Below are 26,732 nucleotides of genomic sequence, written 5' to 3'. Positions count from 1 at the left end.
TTGTTCTGATATGAGCTGACTCTGGTTTTTTGTGCTCGAGTATTGTATCTTTGTGGCATGTCTCATGCCTCATGCCTATTCTCATTTTATATATAATTTCATTTGTTTTTCCAAAAAAAGAGATTTGTGTTTCCAATTACCTTTGCCATAAATTATTAGTACTCCTTCCGTATCAATCATCTATTCATAAATGAGTATTTCTCAAATATCTTTAACTTAATAAAAATACTACTCATGTAATCTCAAAATAATTTTTTTTAGGTTGTTACACGTGTATTAAGCAAAACAATGATCGAAAGAATAAATGTAACAATTTTACGAAATCATCCCTAATTACTATTGGTTATTATGCATGGTCACAAAATTGTCCCTAATCATATGTACTCCATTTGTCCTCAATTTTTCTCTAAAAAAATGGAGGGAGGGCATATTTTAGTCCTTCCCATACAAACATAACACATGGATACCCCAAACTCTCTAGGGTTGAGCTGATGCGGGAGACTTGGGTTTTAAGTGTGCTACTCTGTAGATCTCAAATTCAAATCTCACTAAGTGCTATAAAATTATGTGTGGGACCAGTCTATAAGAGTTTTGTTTTGCCTTTAAATGAGATCCCAAGTTGATCCTGATATTGGGTTCCTTGAATTAGTCAGTCACAAAATCGAATATCAGGCTTTCAGAAAACATATTACTATCTCAATCTTAAATAACAAAAGTTTGTGTTTCTAAAAACAATAGATATTAATTGAATTTTAATATTTATTTTAATTTTTCATTCATATATCTTACTATTTATCATTCATTATTATTATCATTTTTATTTACTTTTTAAGATTTTTTTGAAATGCAAAACATATCAACATTTTAATTAGCAAGAAAAAGGGAGAAACAGTACATGATACAATAGAAGCATAAACGATGCTTAGAAAATAACAAAAGCGACAAAAACAAAGGTAGAAGGAAAACATAAAACAACAACAGGCAACACCAACCCAAAAGCAAAAGCAAGCCTACTCGAGACCAAACAACATCAAACCATCCGAAAGTGAAAGCTGGAAGGAGTAATATTTATATAAAACTTGATAAACTTTGGAACTTTGATACAGTCTTTCATATGTCAACTTTTATATCAAAGCTTGGCTCAGATGAGAATGATGCATCACAACCAAGCAACGTGCTCCCAATCTTGTAGTAAGAGTAAACATTCACAGCAGCAAGTTTAACAAGTTCTGTGCTAAGTAGATCGCTACCCCAATTAAAATCCATGTTTAAAGGTCTATGCTTCCTTAAATCAAGATTATTGACCACAAATGCTAATTCATCAACGCCACAATAACTCAAACGAGGCCTATTCATAAGAGTAGCAGCCAACGGTCCAAGTTCAACTGCATTCTTGCATCCAATCCCACACTGCTGCTCCAACTTGGCCAAGTTATGTTTCATACCAACTCCCACAAAGGTATAATCCGGCAGAGAAAAAAGATTAAGCAGTGAGTTAAAGAAGCATGTCACTCTACTCAAATTTAAAGAAGATTTTGAATTTTTTTTTAAAATATCCAAAAATTTCAAAAAAATTTCAAAAATATCCAATTTTTCAAAATAATTACACAAATGGCCAATTTTGGCCATTTTTTACACTTAGGCGCCACCCTAGTTGGCGCCTATCCTTAATGGGTAGGGCAAGTCGCCACTAGGAGTGGCGCCTATGCCCTTTCCTATTTTTTTTATTTATTTTTTTTTTTAAATGTTATTTTTTTTGTTTTTTTAATTTTTTTTTATTTATAAATTTATATTTTTTATTAATTATATTAATTTATGTTATCACATATATATAAATAAATTTTTTTACAAGATATATATATATATATATATATATATATATATATATATATATATATATAATATATATATAATATATTAACTATATATAATATATTATATATATTAATTTATATATATTATATATTATATAATTTATAAGTAATTAATATTATTTGTAAATTTTTGGAAAAAAATTAATTTATATACGTATAAAGATATGATAGACAATATTTTTAAAGATAAAGATAAAGATATAAAGATAATAAACAGAAAATTTTTATTTAAATAATAGACAAGACAAATATTACAAAGATATGATTAATCACATATGATGCGGTCCCTGGTACGATCCGCACGGGGGAGGTCTAGTTACTCGCCTAGACGGTTCACGTGGTGGTGGTGCTTCCCTATTACCACCCCTTGCCCTAACGCGCCCCCTTGCCGCTTGCCGTTGTGGTTGGGTCGAAGTCCCTTCAGTGCTGTAGGAAAGACGGGTCCCCTCTGCGCCCTCGAAGCTTTGTCTCGGTGGGACAAACTGACTACTGCTGGGTGCGCCCTCGAATTGTGGTCTTTGGTAGTTTAGGGTTGAATCGGGTTGGCCAAAGTGCAATGTTTGTTGTGGTGTGTAGTAGTCCTGTTGGTAGTCCTCTTGTATACCCGTGTCGGGGCTAGGTGGAGGACTGGAAGAGCTCGGAAAATTGTCGTGATGGAAGTGTTGGGATTGGTGGAAGTGGGGGGATTGATATTGTGGTAGGTGTTGGGACTGTTGATGGTGGTGGGAATGTTGAGTTTGTTGTTGGTAGTCTTCATGGTATTGGGATTGAGTATGTGGTATGTATTGTTGATTTGGTTGGGGGGTGGACATGTGTTGTGGTGGTTGTTGTTGGTAATATGGTGGTGGTGGTTGTTGTTGGTAATAAGGTGGTGGTGGTTGTTGTTGGTAAAATGGTTGTGGTGGTTGTTGTTGGTAATAAGGTGGTGGTTGTTGTTGTTGGGAATACTGTGGTGGTTGTTGTTGTTGGGAATACTGTGGTGGTTGTTGTTGTTGGAAATATGGCTGTTGCATCCGGGGATCGTCCAAATAGAACGGGTCAGACACAATCATTTCTGGATTGGTATTTGCTCTATACCAATCCACATATTCCCTTGTCGGCTTCATTTCGTTGGGCGCCACCGGAAATTGTAGAACATAGTGGGCACGGTCTTTCCACATTTTACGAAACTCCTTAGCAAATTCCTTCCAATTTTGGGCATACCACTGGTGGCTGACTTTTTTTAGATGCCAAGGTTCCATAGACATTGGGGGGCCTGGGATTTCTTGATGCATTCCGAATTGAAGCTTGACACGGTCACTTTGGTGCATCTCCACAGTGGTGAACCGCATTATGGCCGTTTTTGCTGTCCAAACAGCTGCATCTTCGGGGTTGGGTTGATGTTCCAATCCCAAATATGGCCTCCAAATAAACTGCAAAGAAAAAAGTAAATATGTTATTTATCGAGAATGCGTGATATTAATAAATCAGTTAGAAGCTGAGTGATTTAGTGGTAATACATCTTGTGCTCGGAGACGATCCAAGAGTTGACGATAAAATATAATTTTATTTTTGGGGGTAAGACTGTAATCCAGTCCGGTTGTAATGAACCTAAACAAAAAAAGATAAATAATATTAGTTACAAATATTTATAGAATAAATATACAAAATGAAATAAGATCATAAATTTACCTAGTTGCGTAGGGGAAGGAGTAGTCATTAGGATTTTCTGGGGCTAGCCTCGGCAATCTCCACCACCCCCATGTTTGGAGCAAAAAAGCACATCCAGAAAATGTACAGTGCTCATTTTGTGCATTTTTACACAAAGAGCTATATAGGAATGCTAATACTGCAGAACCCCAACTATATGTGCTTATTCTATCAATGTCCCCGAGCAAACTCAAGTACATAAAGTTTATGCTATTTCCCGTCCCTTCGGGAAATAGCAAGTTCCCAAACAATAGCATAATGTAAACCCGGGTTTTTATGACTTTTTCTTGTTCGGAGGATTCCTCAGTCAAAGTTATGGAGTCGTGGTACAATTGTAGGCTAGATAATTTAATACCCTGACCCCTTGCTTTGGCAGACCCCTCACCCTCGACCAGATCTACCCCCAACATTTGAACACATATTTGGTTAGGCTGTTGAACATTTCCGGTCACAGGCTTACCATCTATTCTAAGACCTAAAAGCATGTACACATCCTCTAATGTGACGGTACATTCACCAGTTGGTAGGTGAAAAGTGTGTGTCTCAGGTCTCCAACGTTCACACAGAGCCAAAATGAATTTGGCATCAATGGTGGCATTTACGACATGCATAACATGACCAAAACCCGCACGCTCTATGTAAGGTACGCACCATGGGTCTGGATAAGGCATTGGGTGTGAACGTTGACGAAATTTCTTGGGATCCTTTAAAAACAAACAATATAAACAATCATTATATTGGACTTTTAAAAAACTAATTACAAACATACGAAAGAGGCAATGTTCAAGAAAAACTTACGAATGAGGCAATGTTTGCCCTAGTTCCTCTGTGTTCTTGGCCCATGGTAAGAAGAGACATGACTGCAATGCAGGAAGAAGCTTGGTGGATGAGAAGTTTCGCCTGAGTTCTCTGAATAAAAGTGTTAGTGGTTGATGAAAACTTGCAAGAATGACCCTCTATTTATACTCGTTTTCAAGTAGACTGAATATGCAAAAATGTGACAAGTGTAAGGCATGCGTGGTAGTGTTGGCATGCATTGGTGGAATCTGATGATGCAAAAATGTGACAAGTGTGAGGCATGCGTGGGAATCTTGCAGAATAGGTGCAGACTAGGTGGTAGTGTTGGCATGCATTGGTGCAGACTAGGTGGGAGTTGTCTTGTCTTGGGGAAGACTTGGTGGAATCTGATGATGCAAAAATGTGACAAGTGTGAGGCATGCGTGGGAATCTTGCAGAATAGGTGCAGACTAGGTGGTAGTGTTGGCATGCATTGGTGCAGACTAGGTGGGAGTTGTCTTGTCTTGGGGAAGACTTGGTGGAATCTGATGATGCAAAAATGTGACAAGTGTGAGGCATGCGTGGGAATCTTGCAGAATAGGTGCAGACTAGGTGGTAGTGTTGGCATGCATTGGTGCAGACTAGGTGGGAGTTGTCTTGTCTTGGGGAAGACTTGGTGGAATCTGATGATGCAAAAATGTGACAAGTGTGAGGCATGCGTGGGAATCTTGCAGAATAGGTGCAGACTAGGTGGTAGTGTTGGCAAGCATTGGTGCAGACTAGGTGGGAGTTGTCTTGTCTTGGGGAAGACTTGGTGGAATCTGATGATGCAAAAATGTGACAAGTGTGAGGCATGCGTGGGAATCTTATTTAAAATAAATAATTAAGCTTAAATAAGATTGAATATTATTTTAAACACATAATCACTACGCCAAAAAGGTCTTGTTTGTTGTAGTGAATGGAAAAAAAGAGGTAGTTTAGTATTGGAAGTGTGATATTCAGACTTGGTGGTGAAGACTTGATGGGGAACAGGCATGCGTGGGAATCTCTGAGACTAAGTTCAAGCTAGGTGGATAGGTTGGCATGCATTAGTACAGACTAGGTGGGAGTGTTGCATTCAAGGGTGTGACACGTGTAAGGCATGCGTGGGAATCTGCCAGACTTGGTGGTGAAGACTTGATGGGGAACAGGCATGCGTGGGAATCTCTGAGACTAAGTTCAGGCTAGGTGGATAGGTTGGCATGCATTAGTACAGACTAGGTGGGAGTGTTGCATTCAAGGGTGTGACACGTGTAAGGCATGCGTGGGAATCTGCCAGACTTGGTGGTGAAGACTTGATGGGGAACAGGCATGCATGGGAATCTCTGAGACTAAGTTCAGGCTAGGTGGATAGGTTGGCATGCATTAGTACAGACTAGGTGGGAGTGTTGCATTCAAGGGTGTGACACGTGTAAGGCATGCGTGGGAATCTGCCAGACTTGGTGGTGAAGACTTGATGGATAGGCAGTAAGATTCTTGCAGTATAAATATTCACACACATTTTCGCAAAGGTATTCACAATATCTTCACAGCAATCTTCACAAAACCTTGACAATATCTTCACAAAACCTTCACAAAACCTTCACAAAACCTTCACAAAACCTTCACAATGTCTTCACAAAACATGGCATCTTCATCACAATACAAAGTCAAAGCTCACGTCAATGGTGAGACTTATGAATGTGATATGTCTGGCTTCCTATTTAGAAACACCGAATGCACTCGTTTTTGTCTAAATAGAGGAGCTGACTTCTCTTATCTGAAGAGGAAGATTGAGTCCAAACTAAGACAACCCGTGTCCCAAATTTTTTATCAACAACCTTTTTTTTCAGAAAACAACTCTGTCAAGTTTTATAAGTCATTGATTCAAAATGACATGGAGACACAATACATGCTTCGTAACCATGAGTACTCTGGTTACGAATATATAGTGTTGTACATTATGTTGGAACAACCTCAACCAACTCAGAATATTCAATCACAGGTTATTGATCCTGTGATTGATGACGAACAAGATGTTGAGCACCACGTTGAAGACGATGTGGTTGATGATGCTGAAGACGTGGTTGATGACTTGGTGAACCGTCCTTCTGAAGACGAAGACCAAGCTCAAATACCTATAGCGCAACGCTACTCACCTCCTGCGCACTTCACAACACTTAACTTGGGCGAGGATGAGCCCTCATCAGATATGTTCTACAACCCATATATGAGGTCTGATGAGGACTTAAAGAAGGGTGACCAATTTCGGACCAAGGAAGAGTGTCTGTTAGCAATAAAGAACTGGCACTTGAAAAATTGTGTTGACTACGATGTTATCAAATCAAATCCGGAAAGATACGTTATTGTATGCAAAAATCCGGAGTGTGGATATAGGTTGATGGCATCGTACAAGAAGAAGCATAATGTGTGGGTGATAGGGTCCATATCTCAAGCTCACATTTGCGTCAACACCAACATGGCACAGGATCATCGCAAACTTAGCCATGACATGATCTGCCATTCCATATTACCTCTAGTTGAGGCTGACCCGTCACTGAAGGTCAAAACAATTATCTCCCATTGTGTGGCTGTTTTCAAATATACACCGTCATACAGAAAGGCTTGGTTAGCGAAAACCAAGGCAATTGAACTGGTGTACGGTAACTGGGAGGAATCATACAAACAACTACCACGCTACCTGGCTGCACTACGATTGTATTCACCTGGGACGGTTACTATAATGGAGACCTTGCCTGCACAATCCCCTGACGGAACTCGTCTAGAAGGTAATGGAATTTTCCATAGACTTTTCTGGGCATTCCGTCCCTGCATCATCGGGTTCACATTCTGCAAACCACTTGTTCAAGTCGATGGAACTTGGCTGTATGGGAAATACAAAGGATCGTTACTGATGGCGGTCGCACAAGATGGCAATTCAAATATTTTCCCAATAGCCTTTGCATTGGTGGAAGGAGAAACGGCTGCTGCTTGGAGTTTCTTCCTTAAGAATCTTCGAACGCACGTGACTCCACAAGCTGGCATCTGCGTGATTTCTGATAGGCACGCTTCAATAGACAGTGCATACAATAATCCAGCAAATGGTTGGCATGACCCCCCGTCTACCCATGTCTACTGCATCAGGCATATTGCTCAAAATTTTATGCGGGAGTTCAAGGATAACTTCTTGAAGCAACATTTGATAAACGCGGGGTATGCATTAAACCAACCTGGATTCCAATACTATCGCCGGGAAATAGTGTTGGCAAATTCTGATGCAGGGAGGTGGATCGATAATATCGACAGAGCGAAGTGGACTAGATCATACGACGATGGGGTGAGGTGGGGCCACATGACAACAAATCTTGTGGAATCAATGAACGGCGTGTTTAAGGGCATACGTAACCTCCCGGTAACCGCATTGGTGAGTGCGACCTATTTTCGGATGGCAACGTTGTTCGTAACAAGAGGCAGGCGCTGGAATGAAGTGTTGCAGACGAGTCAAGTATATAGTGATGCCTGCATGAAGTTTATGAGGCAGGAATCTGCCAAAGCCAGCAGCCATCGGGTTACGGAATTCGACCGCCATGGCCACACTTTTAGTGTCAAGGAAACAATTGACCACAACCAAGGGCTGCCCAGACAAGAGTATAGGGTCCTAATACCAGACCGTTGGTGCGACTGTGGTCAATTTCAGGCCTATCGTATGCCTTGTTCCCATGTCATTGCAGCGTGTTCACACAGCCACTTCGATGCATTATCGCTAGTGTCTCCAATCTACAAAGTTGCAACATTGCTCAATGTATACGACAATCCCTTTCCGGTGGTAGCATTGGAGGCGTATTGGCCACAGTATGACGGGGAAATTGTTTGGCACAACGAATCGATGCGGCAGAATAAAAGTGGTCGCCCAAATAGCAGGCGCATTAGAACTGAAATGGACGTCGCAGAGAAAATGCAGAGGAAGTGTAGCATATGTAGACAACTAGGGCATAATAAGAACAAATGTCCATATCGTGGATCTAGTTCCACAACTTGGTTTTCACTTTCATAAATCTGTGTACCAAAATCATTTTAAATTAAAGTTTACTTTTTATTCCAAATAGAAGATGACACTTGAACAACAAACACAAACATCTAACATTACAACACCAATTACTAAAACAAAAACAAATACTGGAACAAAAACAAGTACTAAAACAAGAACAAGTACTAGAACAATAACAAATACAACACACAACATGACAAACAACCATTAAAATCTAAGAAATTACAACAGTTAACACTATGTCGTCTGATCCATGCATCATTTGGATGCAATCAATGTCGCTTTCAACTTCAACCCACCAACGTATCGTTTCTCCAGTTTCAAATGAGAACCTTGTTCTAAGCCTCTGAATCCTTCTGATGACTTCACCAGGTTGGTAATCTCCCTCTAACCAAGACATCAAGGACCTTTTTAGTTGGTCCAACGAACGGATGTTCCAAAATTTCATCTCCATTGGAGGTTTCAAAGGCGAGAAAATAACATGCCCATCCCTTTTTAAGATTACTGGTTCAGGATCCGGGCGCCTTGATGATGTTCGCTGCCATGACGACGGTCTTGGGGATGCCATGAACTCAACTTGATACAGAAAGTGATAGGAAACAGTGGTGAAGAAAATGTAAGGAAATAACACTTTATTTATAGGAAAAGATCTGGGTTGTACACCAGTCTACCTAACCCTAATTAGTGTCGCACTTGATTACTTAATCTTATAGGGAATTAGGGTTTCAATTAGGTCATAACTACCAAACTCTAATTATAACCGATCAATAAACCCTAATTATAATTGATAAATTAACCTTAACATGATTAATCCTAATTCTTCCAAAAATTTTAAATAATATATTACTTATAAATTAAATTAGTATATATTAAATTAATATATATATATATATATATAATATATATAATATTATAATATAATATATATATATATATATCTTGTAAATAATTTTATTTATATATATGTGTTAATATAAATTAATATAATTTAGAAAAAATATAAATTCATAAATTAAAAAAATTAAAAAAAAAAAAAAAAATATTTAAAAAAAAAAAAAAAAAAAAAATTTAAGGGTAGGCGCCACTCCTAGTGGCGACTTGCCCTACCCTTTAAGGGTAGGCGCCAACTAGGGTGGCGCCCATGTAGGAAACTAGGGCAAAAATTGCCCATTTTGGTAATTTTTTGGAAAAAATGGATATTTTTGAAATTTTTTTAAAAATTCTGGATATTTTAAAAAAAAAATCGAAGATTTTAGCCGAATAATAAGACAAGATTGTCCAACACATAAGCTCAGATTTACGCATGTTGACTCAAAACCATATTTTCTAGACGGGCTATATAAAAGATAATATTGAATATCAAACCCTATTATCTTGATTCTATTCTCACATGCAAAACGTAACAGAGACGAGATATGTTCATCAATGGCCTTGCTATTTGTTATATCTATCACAGTGGCGTTGATTTGAACTCCGTTCAGATAGAACGATTCAACGCGTACGGCATCCATTTGTTCTGTAAATATCTAATGCGAAGTATATATTCTAATTTTGATGTTTCAAAAACACGACGATTTTGATTTATATAGGAGTAGTGTTTGGCGTTGTTGTGATTATTGATGAGTATAGAATCTCGAAAGCCGTAATGTGTTGTTCACGCAGTAACTAAGTTCGAGGCCTTAAATAACACGTCTCGTGAATTCCATTCGTTCGAGTTTCCTTTTGGATTTTTAATTATCGTTCGGGAACACATGAGAATATATGGTACGTCCCCCTAGTACATCTTTTCTGCTTCCAAACGACAATTACTACAAGTACATGCCCTCTAGAACATGCTATTGCTATGTTCCAAAATTTGTATAATTACCAAAAGAAAATAAAGTATCATTAATCAGTTAATCAATTCAAACTTTTAAAATATAATTTAAAGCATATTTCCTCCATCTCATAATTAATTAATATAGGAAGACTGATTGTGTATATATAAAAAAAAAACCACGCCTGGGAAAAGTTTGATAGAATTTGCGGTGTGCCAATTTGGGAATAAGGGAATTAGCCGTCCTAATGGTGAGCTGTGTTAGTTACTATAATTCATTTTCAGTTGCATTTAAATTTAATTTAACTTGCATTTAAATTTAAATTTTGTTTTAAAGTAGTATATAAACCAATTGTGGTTTTAGCGTGTAATGTGTAATTTTGACCATAACAGAATTTCAATTTTCTCTTAGAGTTTGTTAGAAACTTCTCTCTCTCTCTCTCTCTCTCTCTCTCTCATCTTCTTCCTCTTCTTCTTGTGCATCACCAATTGGTATCTAGAGCTCCGGTTCAAACCCACAGGAAACACGTGTGAAAGTGAGACGTGTGTGATTGATTTTGTTTCTTGAATTCGCGTTGAATTTACGATCGAAATTGTAACAGAATCACATTTCTTGATTCTGAGGAATTGGGAAACACGAGTGCTTGGTGAGATCTAAGTGAATTCTTGCACAAGATCATAGATGAATGGTGGAAATGGTAGCTTGAATACGAAGCTTCCAGTATTTTATGGAAAGAATTGGAATCGATGGATGATTCATATGTGTGTGTTGTTTAATGCTCAATATGTTCTTGATCTCGTCAATGACGGTTATGCAGATGTTGCAGCAGATGCAATTGAAGCACAAAGGAACACGTATAGAGAGTCGAGTAAGAAGGATCAGAAAGCTTTGTTCTACATCCATCAATGTGTGAATGTGATTGTATTTTATTAGATCGCTCATTCGACAACAACGAAGACTGCGTATGACACACTAATACAATGTTATGGAGGTGATGCATTGGTGAAGAAGGTGAAACTTCCGTCTCTATGTAAGTAGTATGAGAATCTCAACATGAAGAACAGTGAGAAGGTACCAAATTACATCTCTATAGTGATTCTTATCACAAATGAGATGATATCTTGCGGAGAGACTTTTTCTGAACAAGTAATCATTTAAAAGGTATTGAGATCACTTACTCCTCAGTTTGATTACATTGTTATAGCAATTAAAAATTCTAAGGATCTGGGCACCATGAAAATTGAAGAGCTGCAAAGCAATCTAGAGGCACAAAATTTGTGTCTGACTGAGAGAACCTCTAAAAGAGAGGTAAAGCGGGATTTGAAGGTATCTTCTGGTAAGAAGAATCAAAAGCATTCTTGGTTTGACGTCAATGTTGAAAAGTATATTTTCGGCAAATATTTTAATATCATATCCACAGAGATTGGTTGTTATTACCGCCGTTCTATAATCCAAATTGTTATAAATTCAAAATGTAACCAAGTTGTTTTGTTTGAAAAGTTATCTTTTGAGTAAAATGTCACTAAAACAATGAAATAGTTTTAATCAAATGTAAAAGGCTTGGCAAGATTGGAGTTCACTATTCAAATTTCTTATGACTCCTTATGAAAGCTATATAGACTTAAGATTATTGATGATGTTCAAGTATCCTCTCAATATCATTTATGTCTAAATGATATTGTGAGAATCACTATATTAATCTTTAGACGATTTCTCCACCTAACTATCAATATAGCAATCTTTAATGGTTGATACAAAAGAAGAGTAGTGAATAAATCTATTTCTACAACTTATTCACTACTTGAAAATATATTTTATGTCAAGACTTAAATAATCTCTTTCAACAACTACTCAAATTTAATATTCAACTTAGGACAAAAATATCATTCAATACATCAATAACCTTTTATCATATATAAGAGTCAAATGAAATACATAAACAAATAAGAATAGCTACTACCTCCAATCTTGACAAAATGGGGTTTAACTCCTCATCATCATTTTGGACAGCAAAATGCAATGGTAGAATAAACTCTGTTTTTCTCTTACAAAATGTGTATCTAGGAATGAATGAATGAATGTTTTCTTAAAGAGTCTAACCTTTCCTAAAATGTCCATTTTCATCTAAAACTGAAAAGCACTCTAAAACAGATACAAAACTGTCACAATACAACTGGCTTCAAAACAGAACACTTGGCCCAACAAATTGCTTGCTGGTTTCGCAAGGTTCGCGGCGCCATCCCTGGTCGCGGCGCGAACTGAAGCTAATTTAGCTTCCTTGCCTTGCAAGCTTCATGTAATAAATCTCCCAAGTGTTAGTCTTCCACATTATACCTCCAAATTGCATTTAACACTTCTTCCAAATTATGCTTATGCACTCCGAAGCTCTCTTGTCCAAAAACTCTACAAAACTAACAAATACGTGAAATAACTACTCAAAACAACATCAATTAAACTTAATTGCATTTATACAAAATTGTGAGAATAAAAGTGTGTAATTACATCAAAAATTGGTAAAAGGGACCAACAAATTATATGAAAAGTAGTACTAATTGGTCCCTATCAGCCAATAAGAGACATGGTGAAGGTTATCAGAACTCAGAAACCTCCAACTTTGATGAGAAGAGACATCAGAAGGGAAATGAGAAGTTTGACAAAAAAAGGTTCAATGTTACTATTGTAAGAAGTTTAGTCACTTTGCTGCTGACTGTTGGTCAAACAAGGAAAGAAAATCAAAAGAAGAAAACATAACTAGAGGAGAGTCTGATGATGAACTTGTGTTATTGGTGGCTTATGAATCCGATGGTGGATATTTGGTAGACTGATGGTATATGGACACTGGCTACTCAAATCACCTAACTAGAAACAAATAATGGTTGATTAATTTTGAATCTAGAAAGAGGACAAAGATGAGATGTGTTGATGATAAGTATTTGAATGTTGAAGGAATGGGAAATGTCAATGTAAGAGCGAAAAATGGAAAAAAAATGTTCTGATCAAAGATGATTGGTATGTTCCTGACATGAAGAGCAATCTGATGAGTGTAGGTTAGCTAATTGAGAAAGGTTTCTCAATTATTATGAATGAGAATCTCTTGAAGTTGTATGATTCTGATCAAAAAAACTGATTATGTAACTTGAACATGGAAGCAACAAAACATGCAAGGTGAATGTGGAAACAACTAAAACTAAATGCCTTAATGCGAAAGGTGTTAAAGGTGACAATGAGTTATGTCACAAAAGATTAAGGCGTCTAAACTTCAGAAGCTTAGGGCATCTGAGTTCTAAGAAGCTAATACATGGCATTCCTAAGATTTTGAAGTCTAAGAAGTCATGTGAGATATGCATGAAAGGTAAGAAACCTAGATTGCCATTTGCATCAGAAGTAGCTCCAATAGCAAAACATGCTTTAAGAGTTGTGCATTCTGATGTATGTGGACCATCTTACGTATCTTCACTTGGAGGAAACAAATACTTTGTGTCATTTGTGGATGAGTTCACAAGAATGACATGGGTAACACTCATCAAATTTAAGCACGAGGTGTTTGTTGAGTTTCATAAGTTCAAGGTGAAGGCTGAAAAATAGAGTGGTCAGAATCTGAAAATTCTCAGAATTGATGGTGGAGGTGACTACAACTCTATAGAGTTCAGAAGGTTCTGTGAGGAGAATGGAATTGAGCATGAGGTTATTGCTTCATACACTTCTCAACATAATGGTCTTGCTGAAAGAAGAAACAAAACTTTGCTTGATATGACAATGAGCATGTTGAAGGTGAACAAGCTACCTCAAACCTTGTTGGGAGAAGTTGTTACCACTACAACATACATGCTTAACAGGTCTCCAACTAAGAGGTTGGAGGAAATTGTTCCTTTTGAGAAGTGGAGTAGAGATAAGCACAATACGAGTCATCTGAAGGTGTTTGGTTTTGTTTGTTATAAACATGTCCCAAATGCTAAGAGAATGAAGTTGGATGACATAAGCAGAGTCATGTTGCTTGTAGGGTACCACAGTACAACTGTGTTAGCTGGGGTTTCGACATGATGACGTGGATGATGAGTCAATAAATCGAAGACGAGTGGGTTGCTGCAAAGGAGGCATTTCGACAGAAGAAAAGAAGCAAGAATGCAATAAGGAGAAAAGGTTTTTGTGGGAATGGAAAAGGTTTTTGTGGTAATAACACAATCAAGGATGGTCAACTTAAGTTTGCTGATAAGGGAAAGACGCAGATGTAAATCGATGCTGACATATTACAGATGTTATGGCCAGGGATTTATCTGTTGAGTTTAAGAGATTGAAGGTTGTTGAAAGCCTAGAAAATGATGTAGAAATGACTAAGGCTACTAAAGGCCTTAGGGAAAAGTTTCAAGTGATTGAGATTACTGAGAATCTCGGGTGTGGAATCAACATGGTGGAAGTCGACAAGGGTGTCGACACAAAAGATGGCAAAGAAGCCATCCTAGAACCTGACTATATGAAGGTGGTTTACCTAAAGGTTTAAGAAAGTTTGGTTGAGTTTATGGGAAGGTGCAAGGCCAAGAAATCAGAGCAATGCTATACCCAAGATGCAATGCCATTTTCGAAAAAAAAGCGACGTAACAAGTGGAAGTCGTGCGACTTACCAAGCGAAAAAGAAAATTGGAGGGATGCCTCCAAACCACAGTATGCTTTCGACCAACATTGGCAACAAGGTGTTCGTATTAGTTAGGGAACCAAATCCAACACTTATCGACCAAATCCAAATGTTCCTCAGGGGAAATGGTTGAGACATGTGGAGAAAGATGACTTGAGTCGTCAAAAATGGAAATCTTGGGAGATGAACAGAGGTTCCTCAATCTCCTACCGAAAGGAGTTATAATCCTCCCAGAGGAGAGCCCACGTCCCTGATACCTATCTAGGGAGGAACCCCGTGACTAGGATGCAGTGGAGGCGGTTCCAAAGAAGAAAAAGTTGAAAGGGAAACTGCCGAGTCTAGCAGCAATATGCCTAAACTAGATACAACCATTGGAAAGGAAGCGAAGTTAGTGGAAAAATAATCATTCTCTCCAAGCATGGAGAAAGGAAAAGGGAAAGTGGGGAAAGGAATTCCACTTGTCAAGGACGACATGTCGACTACTGATTTTGACTCTGGTTTAGACCCATCTTTGGACATAGTTTACAATGTGATTTTTATGCTCCCAGTGGAGTACAACTGTGAAATAGAGGTTGAAGAGAATTCGATAAGCAAAGAAATCGAGATAGCTAAACATAAGACAATCATCTATTACATCATGAACAATGGTTGTGTAGAAGAACATAATGTGTTCTTCGAAAGACCTGATTGTGGCATGAAAAATCACCTTAACCCTTTATTTATAAGGGTGAAGATGGAAAACACTAGCATCAATAAAGTGCTAGTGGATGGAAGAGCGGCAATCAACTTAATGCCTCGTTAGATATTGAACAAAATCAGTAAGTTTGAAATCGATTTAAGGCCACACAACATGGGGTAATTTAAGTCGACTTGATGGTGGGGACGATAACAAGACCGACACTTTTTATGGTCATTGCCTCAGGGGAAAATTATAATATACTCTTAGGAAGGGAGTGGATACATGGTATTAGAGAGCTACCATCGTCTCTCTATCAGAGAATATCAATCTGATGAAAAGATGGAATTGTTGAGAATATTGAAGCAGACCAAAGCTATCTTTTAGCAGAGGTCAACCATGTCGACAAACATAACTTCGACAAGTAGCTGGTGCAAATTGAACCATGCGCATCAGTGGGCTTTGCTTATAGGCCCTTAGATAAAGCCTTATACTCCCTCTAATTACACCCATTGTATAGTTTTAGGTGGGACAGAGAATTGGAGGAAGAAGAGATAGAAGGAATTTCAGGAGTCTGACCTATAGGTTGAGATGACCCAGACATAGATCATGTCCTAGTTAGAAGCATTACAAATGATTTCGGCTTATGTTGTCGAAAAAAGATTAAAAGCGACTTTGGAAACCGAAGTCCGTAATATGGGTGTCGAAGCCACAAACATGGAAATCCATGATGTCGGACCAGGTGTTGAGTTCAAACCAGAAACACCAGATAAGCCACAACACTTGGGTTTGGGAAGCCAAAGGCTCAACTATATTTACTATGACAAGCCTTTGGGATTCGAGAAGGATCCAATGGCATCAACTGCAAAGATGCTAGAACATGATCCTTTAGAGGATATCAACTTGGGTAATGGGGAAGTTAAAAGGAAAACTTACATAAGCGCCAATATTGACCCCCGACCTTAAGGTCGAAGTAATCCAATTGTTAAAAGATTACAAAGATTGCTTTTCTTGAGATTGCCATGAGATGCCTGGGTTGAGCAGAGACTTGGTAGAATTGAATAAAATCTAGGAAAAAAACAATTAAACAGACACATTGAAGGTTTACTCCAGACATTATGTAAAAAATAAAGACGAAGATCGAAAGACTCCTAAGAAGCATGTTCATCTGAATTGCAAGGTATGTCAAGTGGCTTGCCAATGCCATAATGTATCACCCTGTAGTCGCTTCTTATGACTCTTCAAATGGCATCCTGGACTTGTCACCGGATCCGACTTGTACTAATTAGACCATTCTCGACTTTATGGGAGGTTGGCTCCAACTTGCTTACTCCGATATCCTAATCGGAATCCGATTAGTAGGTCTGATGTCCTATCCAGAATCTGATCAGTGGATGATAGCTCGAATATCCGATGGGCTAACCTTACCATACTCGGTTTTCATGCCAACTCGACTTCAAAGAATTCATATACTCAAATGGGTTTCGTTGATCTCATACCTCGGTTGGTAAACTAATTTTCTGGGATGTACATAAGCCCCCCGAGCACGAGGTCTTAAATACATTTATTTGTCATCATCAAAAATTGGGAGATTGTTGGAACAAGATTTGTTCATATCCATTGGGTTTTGATGATAATAAAGTACTTATTGAAAAAATGGGTATACTAACATATTTTCAAGTGTGCATGATCATAAAACTTAAAGTTTACTCATAATTGACCTTGCTAAAAGTATTTGTTGACAAGTTAGAAGTCTTATATTTTGATGAATTAGAATCTGATGACTCTGAAGAATCAGCCTCTGAAGGTTCAGACTCTGATCATGGTTCTTCTACCTCTGGTGATAGCTCAGACTCTGGAGACCTCAATTTGAAAAGCTCAGCTTCTAATCCGTACTCTGTCTCCACTGAAGACTTATCTTATCAACGCCAAACTTAGGGAAAATGTCAATTAAAGTTCCTTAGTGCAAGGCTCAAGAAAAGCTGATGTGACTTCTCTAGTTCACTCCTAGTCTGGTTTATACCTAATTTGATAAAGATGTGGCGAATTGTACTTTTACTCATTGGTTGAAGATATTAACATGATTCATCTTCCAAAGCCTCTCTCTCTCTCTCTCTCTCTCTCTCTCTCTCTCTCTCTCTCTCTCTCTTTTGGAGCTGCTATATTTCAAAAGGTTGTAATACCTCAAAATTTGCCCCCCTCATTCATGCATTCATTTTTAGGTCATTTAACATTTCATATTGCATTTCATCATGTCAATCGGAATTAGATCCAAGAAGCTTGAATATCATCCAAGACACTTTGTGGGTCCTATCTGGGTGATCAGTCAACACAAGGAAATGGCTTGAGATACTTCCAACATGTTCAAATGGGGTCTATTCATCAGTCAAAACATTAATCTTGAAGGAGCAAAAGTTTGTTCATGAACTGTCATGCTCGCTAGGCGAAGCCCACGCGTTTCGAAAATAAAAAAAAAATTAAAAAAATTAAAAAAAATTAAAAAAAAAAACGAAAAAAATAAAAATAAAAAATAAAAAATTAAAAATAAAAATAAAAAATAAAAATAAATAAATAAATAAATAAATAAATAAATAAATAAATAAAATATAACAGAAAAATCTTGGACTTGGACCTCTCTCTTTTGAGTCCACAAAGTCACAAAAATCAGGTTATAAATTCTAGATTTCCATCTCCCAAAAAACCCTGGGAAAAAGATAGTGAGAGAAGAGCTAACAGAGTTCAGAGCAACCTCCAGAGACTGGAAGGAACTCATCTGCAAAGAGCCAATTCCATCTCATATAAACCCTCAGATTGCTTTGCAAACCCAACCGGGCAATTCAATTTCATTCGATCTCTCCAATCAGATTTGCCCTATTTCCATTACTCTATGCTTTCAATTTGAATGCTCTGAATGTATGAGGTATTATCGTTAGGTTTTGCATGTGGGTACATGTTTTAGTATGTATGTCATGTCTTGATGTGTGGATCCTTGCCCCTGACTTTGAATTTTTATACCCTTTTGATGCATGTGTTTGACAAGAGGTTTAGGCCTCCTACACTTGGTTGCTTTTTGTGAGCTCTTTTTGTGAATTTTAATGGCATGATTCATGTGGTTACATTTTGATTTGGGGCAACTCTTGATTGCGCCCCATCTTGTCACTCTATCCTGTTTGTTGAGTTTTTGTGAGGGCTCACATGACTCCTGAAAGGATAGCTTGCTTGGCATTCCACTTTATTTGTGGGATACCATTTGGAGATTTATTCCGATTACCTGTATTGACTTGCTTTCTTTGATGGTGCCAGCTCAAGAGATCTCTGGGTTTCTTGCTTCTTTAGTTGTTATTACTTCGGATTTTTATCCGTGTGGTAGATCTCTTGATCCTTTATCTTTCCCGCATTTTACCGCTTTCTTAGCTGGAAGACCTCAATAGGAGGCAATGTTTTCTTTTGTTTGTTTACTTTTGTGCCCAAAGACCTCCAAGAAAAGGCATCAGTGCTAAAGACCTCCCTGAAGAGGCAATTGACGGATAAAAGGGATTAGTAGTCAATCCCCCGTTATTCAGTGCGTCGTTCTTTAAGATCACACTACGTGTCGATGCTTCAGAACCAAAAGCCCAAGATCTTTTGTCCGGTCAGTCAGTGGAGAGGGTTCCACCTTCCTGAATCCCCACTTTTTGTCATGAGCTCACCCTGTCCAGGGTTAAGAGCTATGAGGTCTTATCCTCATTACCCGCTTGATCTGCTCACCCTGACGTTCAGTGTCAGTGGTTCAGAGCCCATTTGATTACCTTTCCATGGCTTGTTTGTCGAGGTTGATATGACCCCTCTTGACTAAAGCCCTACCCATGTATGTTTGAGCCCCCTTGGTGGCATTTTACTTTATGCATGTTTGTTTTGTATGGTGTGATCGTTTCCCCATAGGATTGCTAGGCTTCGTATAGTCTCTCGTTTGCATGTCAATTAAGGTAGCATTGTTCCTTCGTCTAGGACTTCCTTTTTGCATGAGCATTCCTAAAACACAAACAAACTCATTGATTTTTCTTCTCCTAAGAACACGTTAACTCCTTCTACTACAGGCGAGTAAGTCTCCAAAGGTCGAGCATCCGGTAGATTGCGTAGTAACGTCGTTCATCTAAAAAACACAACCCTTAACCCGTAGGTAGCCGAACCACGGCTTGCTCTTATTCTCATTCCAGATGAGATACGTAGGCATAAGACGCGATGTCTTAGCGAGCACACTCCTCTTTAACCCCTAGGTAGCCGAGCTACGAAGACTCTGATTCTCATATTCAGATGAGATACGTATGCAGTGGATGCGACATCCGTGCGAGTCATTTTCTTTTGACCCCTTTTTAGTAAGTAGTACATTAGATATACACGCACCCTTTAGACAAGAACAACAAGAGTGGATCCCGTAGAGTACTACGAATGCGTAGGGGTGCTAATACCTTCCCTTCGCATAATCGGCTCCCGAACCCAAGATTTGGTTGCGAGGCCTTGTCTTTTCCTTTCCTTTCTCCCAGGTTTACTTCGAGCGTTTCCTTTCCCTCCTTTGGGATAAATAACGCACGGTGGCGACTCTTCTGTCATTTCTTTCTCGCAGGGTGTTTTTTCGCATACTATATTTTTTAGGTTGCGACAGCTGGCGACTCTGCTGGGGATTTATTTTCCCTAGTGGGCCTTTCCTAGCGTTGTTTGTCTATTGTCTATTGTGTGTTATTTATTTATTGCTTTGCATACTTATCGACTTGTATTGCATCCTATGTGCGCTTTACTGTCTCATGCATACTGTGCTGGTTTGTATCTGTTTCACTGTTGGGTGGGAGTCACAAGAGGTAAAAGGCCCAATACACAGGCTATGAGTGAACTTTAGGACACCTAGGAATAAAGTGATTCATGGGAAGCGGGTGGTATGGCGCCACTTAGCGGAACATGGTATCACGAGCAGTTCAGATTCTGATGGGGTATTATCGTTGCATACACCTGGTGTGCATATGATGATATTCTTGAAAGGATTGTTTATCCTGCGTTTCTCTTGACCTTACCCTGGCCTAGATTACACCCGTGAGTGGGGCGGGAATGATCATTTACAGGTACTGATGGTGACTCGTTCTGTTGGTGACCGTGTCCTGTTGGTGACTTTTGTTTGGTTCTTGTTGGTGACCGTTGGTTCTGAAGTATGGGTTCTAAGTCGATGACTGTGTTCTATGGTTCTCGATTCCGAATTCATGCTGAAGTTCTGATCCTGTGCCTCGTGATATACAACAAACCCGGTTTTCTGGAGCTGAGTTTTGATCTCGTAGTACATTCTTCAGTGGGTTTCTCTTCAGACAGTGCAACCCAACAGATATTCAAGCAGATACAACAACCTTGATTTGCATGTCACTACATTGCATCATATCATTCGCATTCATATCATTCACACATGTTTATCCATTTCTGTGGGGTTTATATCTTCTTCTTGATTCTAGTCGGGGTTTTTCTAGTACTTTTTAAAAGGGATATTTTATCTGATGAGAGACTGGAATCAAGGGGGTAGAATACCGTTGGAACTGATAAACATGTCATTGCATTTGCATATTCATTAGCATGTCTTGCATAACAGGTACTGCCGCAGTGTTCTCAGTTGTTTGGTGTTCCACTAGCAGGATAGCTGACTCAGGCATTCACCAGTACGGTACCCGTAGAAACCACCAGAGAGCAATGGAAAGCCTACAAGCAGAGTTCGCCGAGATGAAGATCCGCATGAACCAATTCATGGATGTGGTTCAAGGGGTGGCTCAGGGACAGCAAGAGCTCAGGCAGATGATGCAGAGGAATCCCGCCACTACTCAACCAGAGACGTTGACTGATCCTCCAGCTGGAGAGGTTAACGGACCCAGTGGACCGGGGCCTACCCCGATCCTACATGTCACCTCCGATCAACAACCCGTCCATGATGACCAGGAGGATCAGTTCCCCTTGCTTCAGGAAGACTTTGGTATGGGTCATGGTATGGACCCTATGTCTCGGAGACTGGAAGAGAGGTTGAAGGCAGTGGAAGGACAGAATCCTCTGGGAGTAGACGTTGCTGACTTGGGATTGGTCCCAGGCATGAGGGTGCCACCGAAATTAAAGGTTCCGATATTTGACAAATACAGTGGCAACTCTTGCCCGAAGACCCATGTGCAAGCCTATTTCCGTAAAATGGTTGCATACTCCGATGACGAAAAGTTGCTTATGTACTTTTTCCAGGATAGCCTAGCTGGGGCATCCCTGGAATGGTATATGAGGCTGGACAGAGCCCACATCCGCTGCTGGAGGGAGTTGGCTTAGGCTTTCGTGAAGCAGTATCAGTATAATGCAGACATGGCTCCGGACAGAACTCAACTTCAAAATCTGTCTCTTAAAAGCAATGAGTGCTTCAGGGAATATGCTCAACGCTGGAGAGAAACAGCTTCCCGTGTTCAACCTCCTATGTTGGAGAAGGAAATGGCTAACATGTTCATTAACACTCTGCTCGAACCTTATTTGGAGCGCCTGGTGGGTTGCAATGCCTCCAACTTTGCTGATGTAGTCTCTACCGGAGAGAGGGTGGAGAATTACCTGAAGACATACAAGACCCAGAGTGGAGGTGGATCTTCATCAGGGGTGAAGAAGCCGTTCATTCAGGGACAGAAGAGGAGAGAAGGGGATGCAAGTGCCATATCTTCTTATCAGAACAGGGATAACCGGAGGAATAACTTTCAGAACTATCATCAGCAACCGTATGTTGCGGCTGTGACCATTCCAGCTGCAGCACCACTACAACAACAACAACCCCAGCGTCAACCAGCTCAGTACCAACCACAACAACCGGGTAACAGACCCTCTTATCAACAAAGGCCAAGGACGATCGACCGGCGTTTCGACACTCTTCCAATGTCGTAAGCTCAACTACTTTCTAGTCTTCAACAACTACAGCTTGTGCAGTTACGCACTCTGGCTCCTCCCGTTGGTAGACTTCCGATGGGTTACGACGCCAACACTAGGTGTAGCTTCCACTCTGGGGCACCTAGCCACAATATTGAGAACTGCAAAGCTTTTAAGCACGTAGTTCAGGACCTCATAGATTCAAAGGCCATCGACCTTGCACCGGCTCCGAATGTCGTCAACAATCCCATGCCCCAACATGGTGGTGCAAATGTTAATATGATGGAAGGGGAAGCCATATCCGTCAAAGATACGTTGAAGTTGAAGACTCCGTTGTCGGATATCAAGGGATACTTGTTGCAGGCCAATGTTTTCCCCGGTTATGGGAAGGGTTGTTTGGATTGTGTTACTCAGAGTGGAGGTTGTTTGAAGCTACAGCAGGGTATCCAGGTTGAAGATTTGTCTGTCCAAGAGTCTGTGGAAGAGGTTGAGGAAGAAGTGTTTGAAGATGCTACTGATGAATTCGTAGATGTTGTTCCTACTGATTCTGTAATCCATGATGATGTATTAAATTTTTCCAATGTGGTTGATTCTAATGTAATTGAACTTGATTCCGATGTTTCGGATGTTTATGCTTCAATGAATGAGATTTCAGAGTATGACTATGATGTTGCTACTATCACCATTTCTACCGAACTAATCAGATGAATGTACCAGAAGCGCAGCCGGTGCCACCAGCGCGACCGTCCACTATGACTATCACAACCCCTGGTCCTTTACCTTTCACCAGCGAAAGGGCAATTCCTTGGCATTATGGGGGGAGTGTGTACGCGCACGATCATGGGGTAGAACGGCCACTGAAGGTAGAAGAGGGTCAGAAGTCTGAGCTTGAGATTGAAGGTCCCGCAGTGGACAATGTTGGTGGAATCGGGCGATTCACCAGGAGTGGTAGACTGTTCTCACCACCCGTTACCCAAATTGATAGTGCTGATGTTGCGGCAAAAGCCAAAGGCAAGCAGGTCATGAACGAGGGTGCCTCTGCACCACAGGCTGGTTCTGAGCCTACTTTTGCGAAGGATGTGGACGAGCTTTTGAGAATTATAAAGAGAAGTGACTACAAGGTAGTCGATCAGTTGATTCAGACTCCGTCCAAGATATCCATTCTCTCACTCCTATTGTGTTCGGAGGCGCACAGGGAGGCACTGCTGAAAGTCCTAAATGCTGCACATGTGCCTCAGGAGATCTCAATGAACCAACTAGAAGGGATCGTTGCAAATGTTCATGCAAGCAACGGGTTAGGTTTTACTGATTCTGACTTAACACCAGCTGGACACAATCATAACAAGGCTCTGCACATCTCGATGGAATGCAGAGACACCGTGTTATCTCATGTTCTGGTGGATACAGGTTCCTCTCTCAATGTGCTACCCAAGAGAGCCCTGTCAAGGTTAGAAGTGGAGGGTTTGGTCCTGAAGCCCTCAGACCTTATTGTGAGAGCCTTTGATGGTTCTAAGAGGTCGGTGTTCGGAGAGGTAGAATTGCCAATTCTGATTGGATCACAAACTTTCAACACTATCTTCTATGTGATGGATATCCGTCCTTCCTATAGTTGCCTGCTGGGTCGTCCTTGGATCCACAATGCTGGGGCAGTCTCTTCAACTCTACATCAGAAGATTAAATTCTCAGTCAATGGAAGGATTATCACTGTCTGTGGTGAGGAGGACATTCTGGTCAGTAACCTGTCTATATTCAAGTATGTAGAGGTAGAAGGTGAATTTCATGAGACCCTATGTCAGGCCTTCGAGGCAGTTCAGATCAAGGACGCAGCTCCGGTGGAAGAAGTTAAAGCGGGTGCCTCTATCTCATCCTTCAAGCAGGCACAGGCCTTGGTAGATTCAGGTGTTGCTCCCGGTTGGGGACGTCTGTTGGTGTTACCAATGAAAGAAGATAAGTTCGGGATTGGGTATCAGCCGGCTCTGACTTCTACAACGCCAACACTTCAGACTCGTCAGGGGCCGATTACTTTCTCCAGCGCTGGCGTCATTCAATATGGCCAGGTCTCTGCGGTCAACGATGAAGATGGGGATAGTGATTGCGACATCGATAACTGGTTGCGTCCGAGGATCCCGGGTGAAGTTCTCCGCAACTGGTCTTCTGAAGAGATTATCCAAGTCACTCTTCTTGAAGAGTAATTTTCTTTGTTTATTCATGCATATCCAAGTCTTACGTTCCGCCCAGGGCGTAATGGCTCATTTTAGGGCTCATCTATGTGGATATTTGCATTTTTTATCATAAATAAAGGACGTCTTTTTGCATTCAAATGTTTCGCTCACTGTCTTTCAATTTTTGCAGTTTTCAAAAATCAAAAAATATATTTGGCAATGTTTTGTTTAGTTTTCATTCCTTGTTCACACTCATAAGCACATACCATCACTCATGCAGATGCACATCACCGGATCCTATTGATAACAGTTCTGCTATGGCTCGCTTCGACTTTGAAAATCCAATCTTTCAAGTTGAAGAAGAGGGTGATGAAGACTGCGAACTCCCTGAAGAACTCACCAGGTTATTAAAACAGGAGGAAAGGGTCATTCAACCGCATCAAGAGTCTGTTGAAGTAATTAATCTTGGCACCGAGGACGTCAAGAGAGAAATCAAGATAGGGGTTGCTTTGGAAGATAATGTGAAGGAGGGGCTGATTGAATTGTTGCAAGAGTATGTTGACATCTTTGCTTGGTCTTATCAGGACATGCCCGGGCTTGACACAGACATTGTGGTACACCGTTTGCCTCTCAAAGAAGGTTGTCCTCCGGTCAAGCAAAAGCTCAGAAGAACAAGACCAGAGATGGCTGTCAAGATAAAGGAAGAAGTGCAAAAACAGTTGGATGCAGGGTTTCTAGCGGTTACAAATTATCCGCCATGGGTTGCAAATATCGTTCCAGTACCTAAGAAGGATGGAAAGGTACGGATGTGTGTTGACTACCGGGATCTGAACAGAGCTAGTCCTAAAGATGATTTCCCATTACCTCACATTGACGTTTTGGTGGATAACACAGCTCAGTTCTCGGTATTCTCCTTCATGGATGGCTTTTCTGGCTATAACCAAATTAAGATGGCACCAGAAGACATGGAGAAGACAACATTCATAACCCCATGGGGCACCTTCTGCTACAAGGTGATGTCGTTTGGTCTGAAAAATGCCGGAGCAACATATCAACGAACGATGGTGACTCTTTTCCATGATATGATTCATCATGAAATCGAGGTTTATGTTGATGATATGATTGCCAAATCTCAGACAGAAGAAGAACATTTGGTGAATTTGCAGAAACTGTTTGAGCGTTTGAGAAAATTCAAGCTGAGGCTTAATCCGAACAAGTGTACTTTCGGGGTGAGATCGGGAAAACTGCTGGGTTTCATTGTTAGCGAAAAAGGGATTGAGGTGGATCCGGCCAAAGTGAAAGCGATACAGGAAATGCCTGAGCCAAGAACAGAGAAACAAGTCTGTGGTTTCTTAGGGAGGTTGAACTACATTGCAAGGTTCATCTCTCACCTAACAGCCACGTGCGAGCCAATATTCAAATTGCTGAGAAAAGATCAGGCTATCAGGTGGAATGATGATTGCCAAAGGGCTTTCGAGAAGATAAAAGAGTATTTGCAGAATCCTCCTATCCTTATGCCTCCGGTCCCAGGGAGACCGCTGATTATGTATTTGACAGTACTAGACAATTCCATGGGTTGTGTTCTCGGTCAACACGACGAGACAGGTAGGAAAGAGCATGCCATCTACTACCTGAGTAAGAAATTCACAGATTGCGAGTCGAGATACTCGATGCTTGAAAAGACATGTTGTGCACTTGCATGGGCTGCTAAGCTTTTGAGACAAGACATGCTGACTCACACAACCTTATTGATCTCCAAAATGGATCAAGTCAAGTATATATTCGAGAAGCCAGCTCTCACCGGAAGGGTTGCTCGTTGGCAAATGGTTCTGACAGAGTATGACATCCAGTATACATCCCAGAAAGCCATCAAGGGAAGTATTCTGTCAGACTATCTTGCTCAGCAACCGATTGATGATTATGAGCCGATGAAATTTGATTTTCCAGATGAAGACATCATGTTCCTCAAGATGAAAGACTGTGAAGAGCCAGTTGTTGAGGAGGGACCTGATCCAGATGAAAAGTGGACTTTGTTGTTTGATGGGGCCGTCAATGCCAGAGGAAGTGGAATTGGCGCTGTCATTACTACTCCGAAAGGTGCCCACATGCCTTTCACCGCTCGTCTGACTTTTGAGTGCACAAATAATGAA

The 26,732-nt window shown here is 40.1% G+C and overlaps 1 protein-coding gene across 1 annotated transcript in view; it reads right to left on the bottom strand.

The window, feature by feature from the left end:
- Nucleotides 1-1,110: 1,110 nt before the first annotated feature.
- The window catches only part of LOC127095606 (protein RISC-INTERACTING CLEARING 3'-5' EXORIBONUCLEASE 2-like), a 34,991-nt gene continuing 9,369 nt past the window's right edge, over nt 1,111-26,732 (bottom strand). The window contains exons 2-3 of the mRNA XM_051034277.1: nt 13,063-13,078; nt 1,111-1,516 (exon numbers count right to left, since the gene is read on the bottom strand). Of these exons, the coding sequence (XP_050890234.1) occupies nt 1,111-1,516; nt 13,063-13,078 (422 nt within the window). The remainder of the gene's footprint in view (nt 1,517-13,062; nt 13,079-26,732) is intronic.

Source organism: Lathyrus oleraceus, chromosome 6, assembly GCF_024323335.1.
Source record: "Lathyrus oleraceus cultivar Zhongwan6 chromosome 6, CAAS_Psat_ZW6_1.0, whole genome shotgun sequence".
NCBI classification, from domain to species: domain Eukaryota; kingdom Viridiplantae; phylum Streptophyta; class Magnoliopsida; order Fabales; family Fabaceae; genus Lathyrus; species Lathyrus oleraceus.
This window is presented reverse-complemented; position numbering and strand designations above follow the sequence as displayed.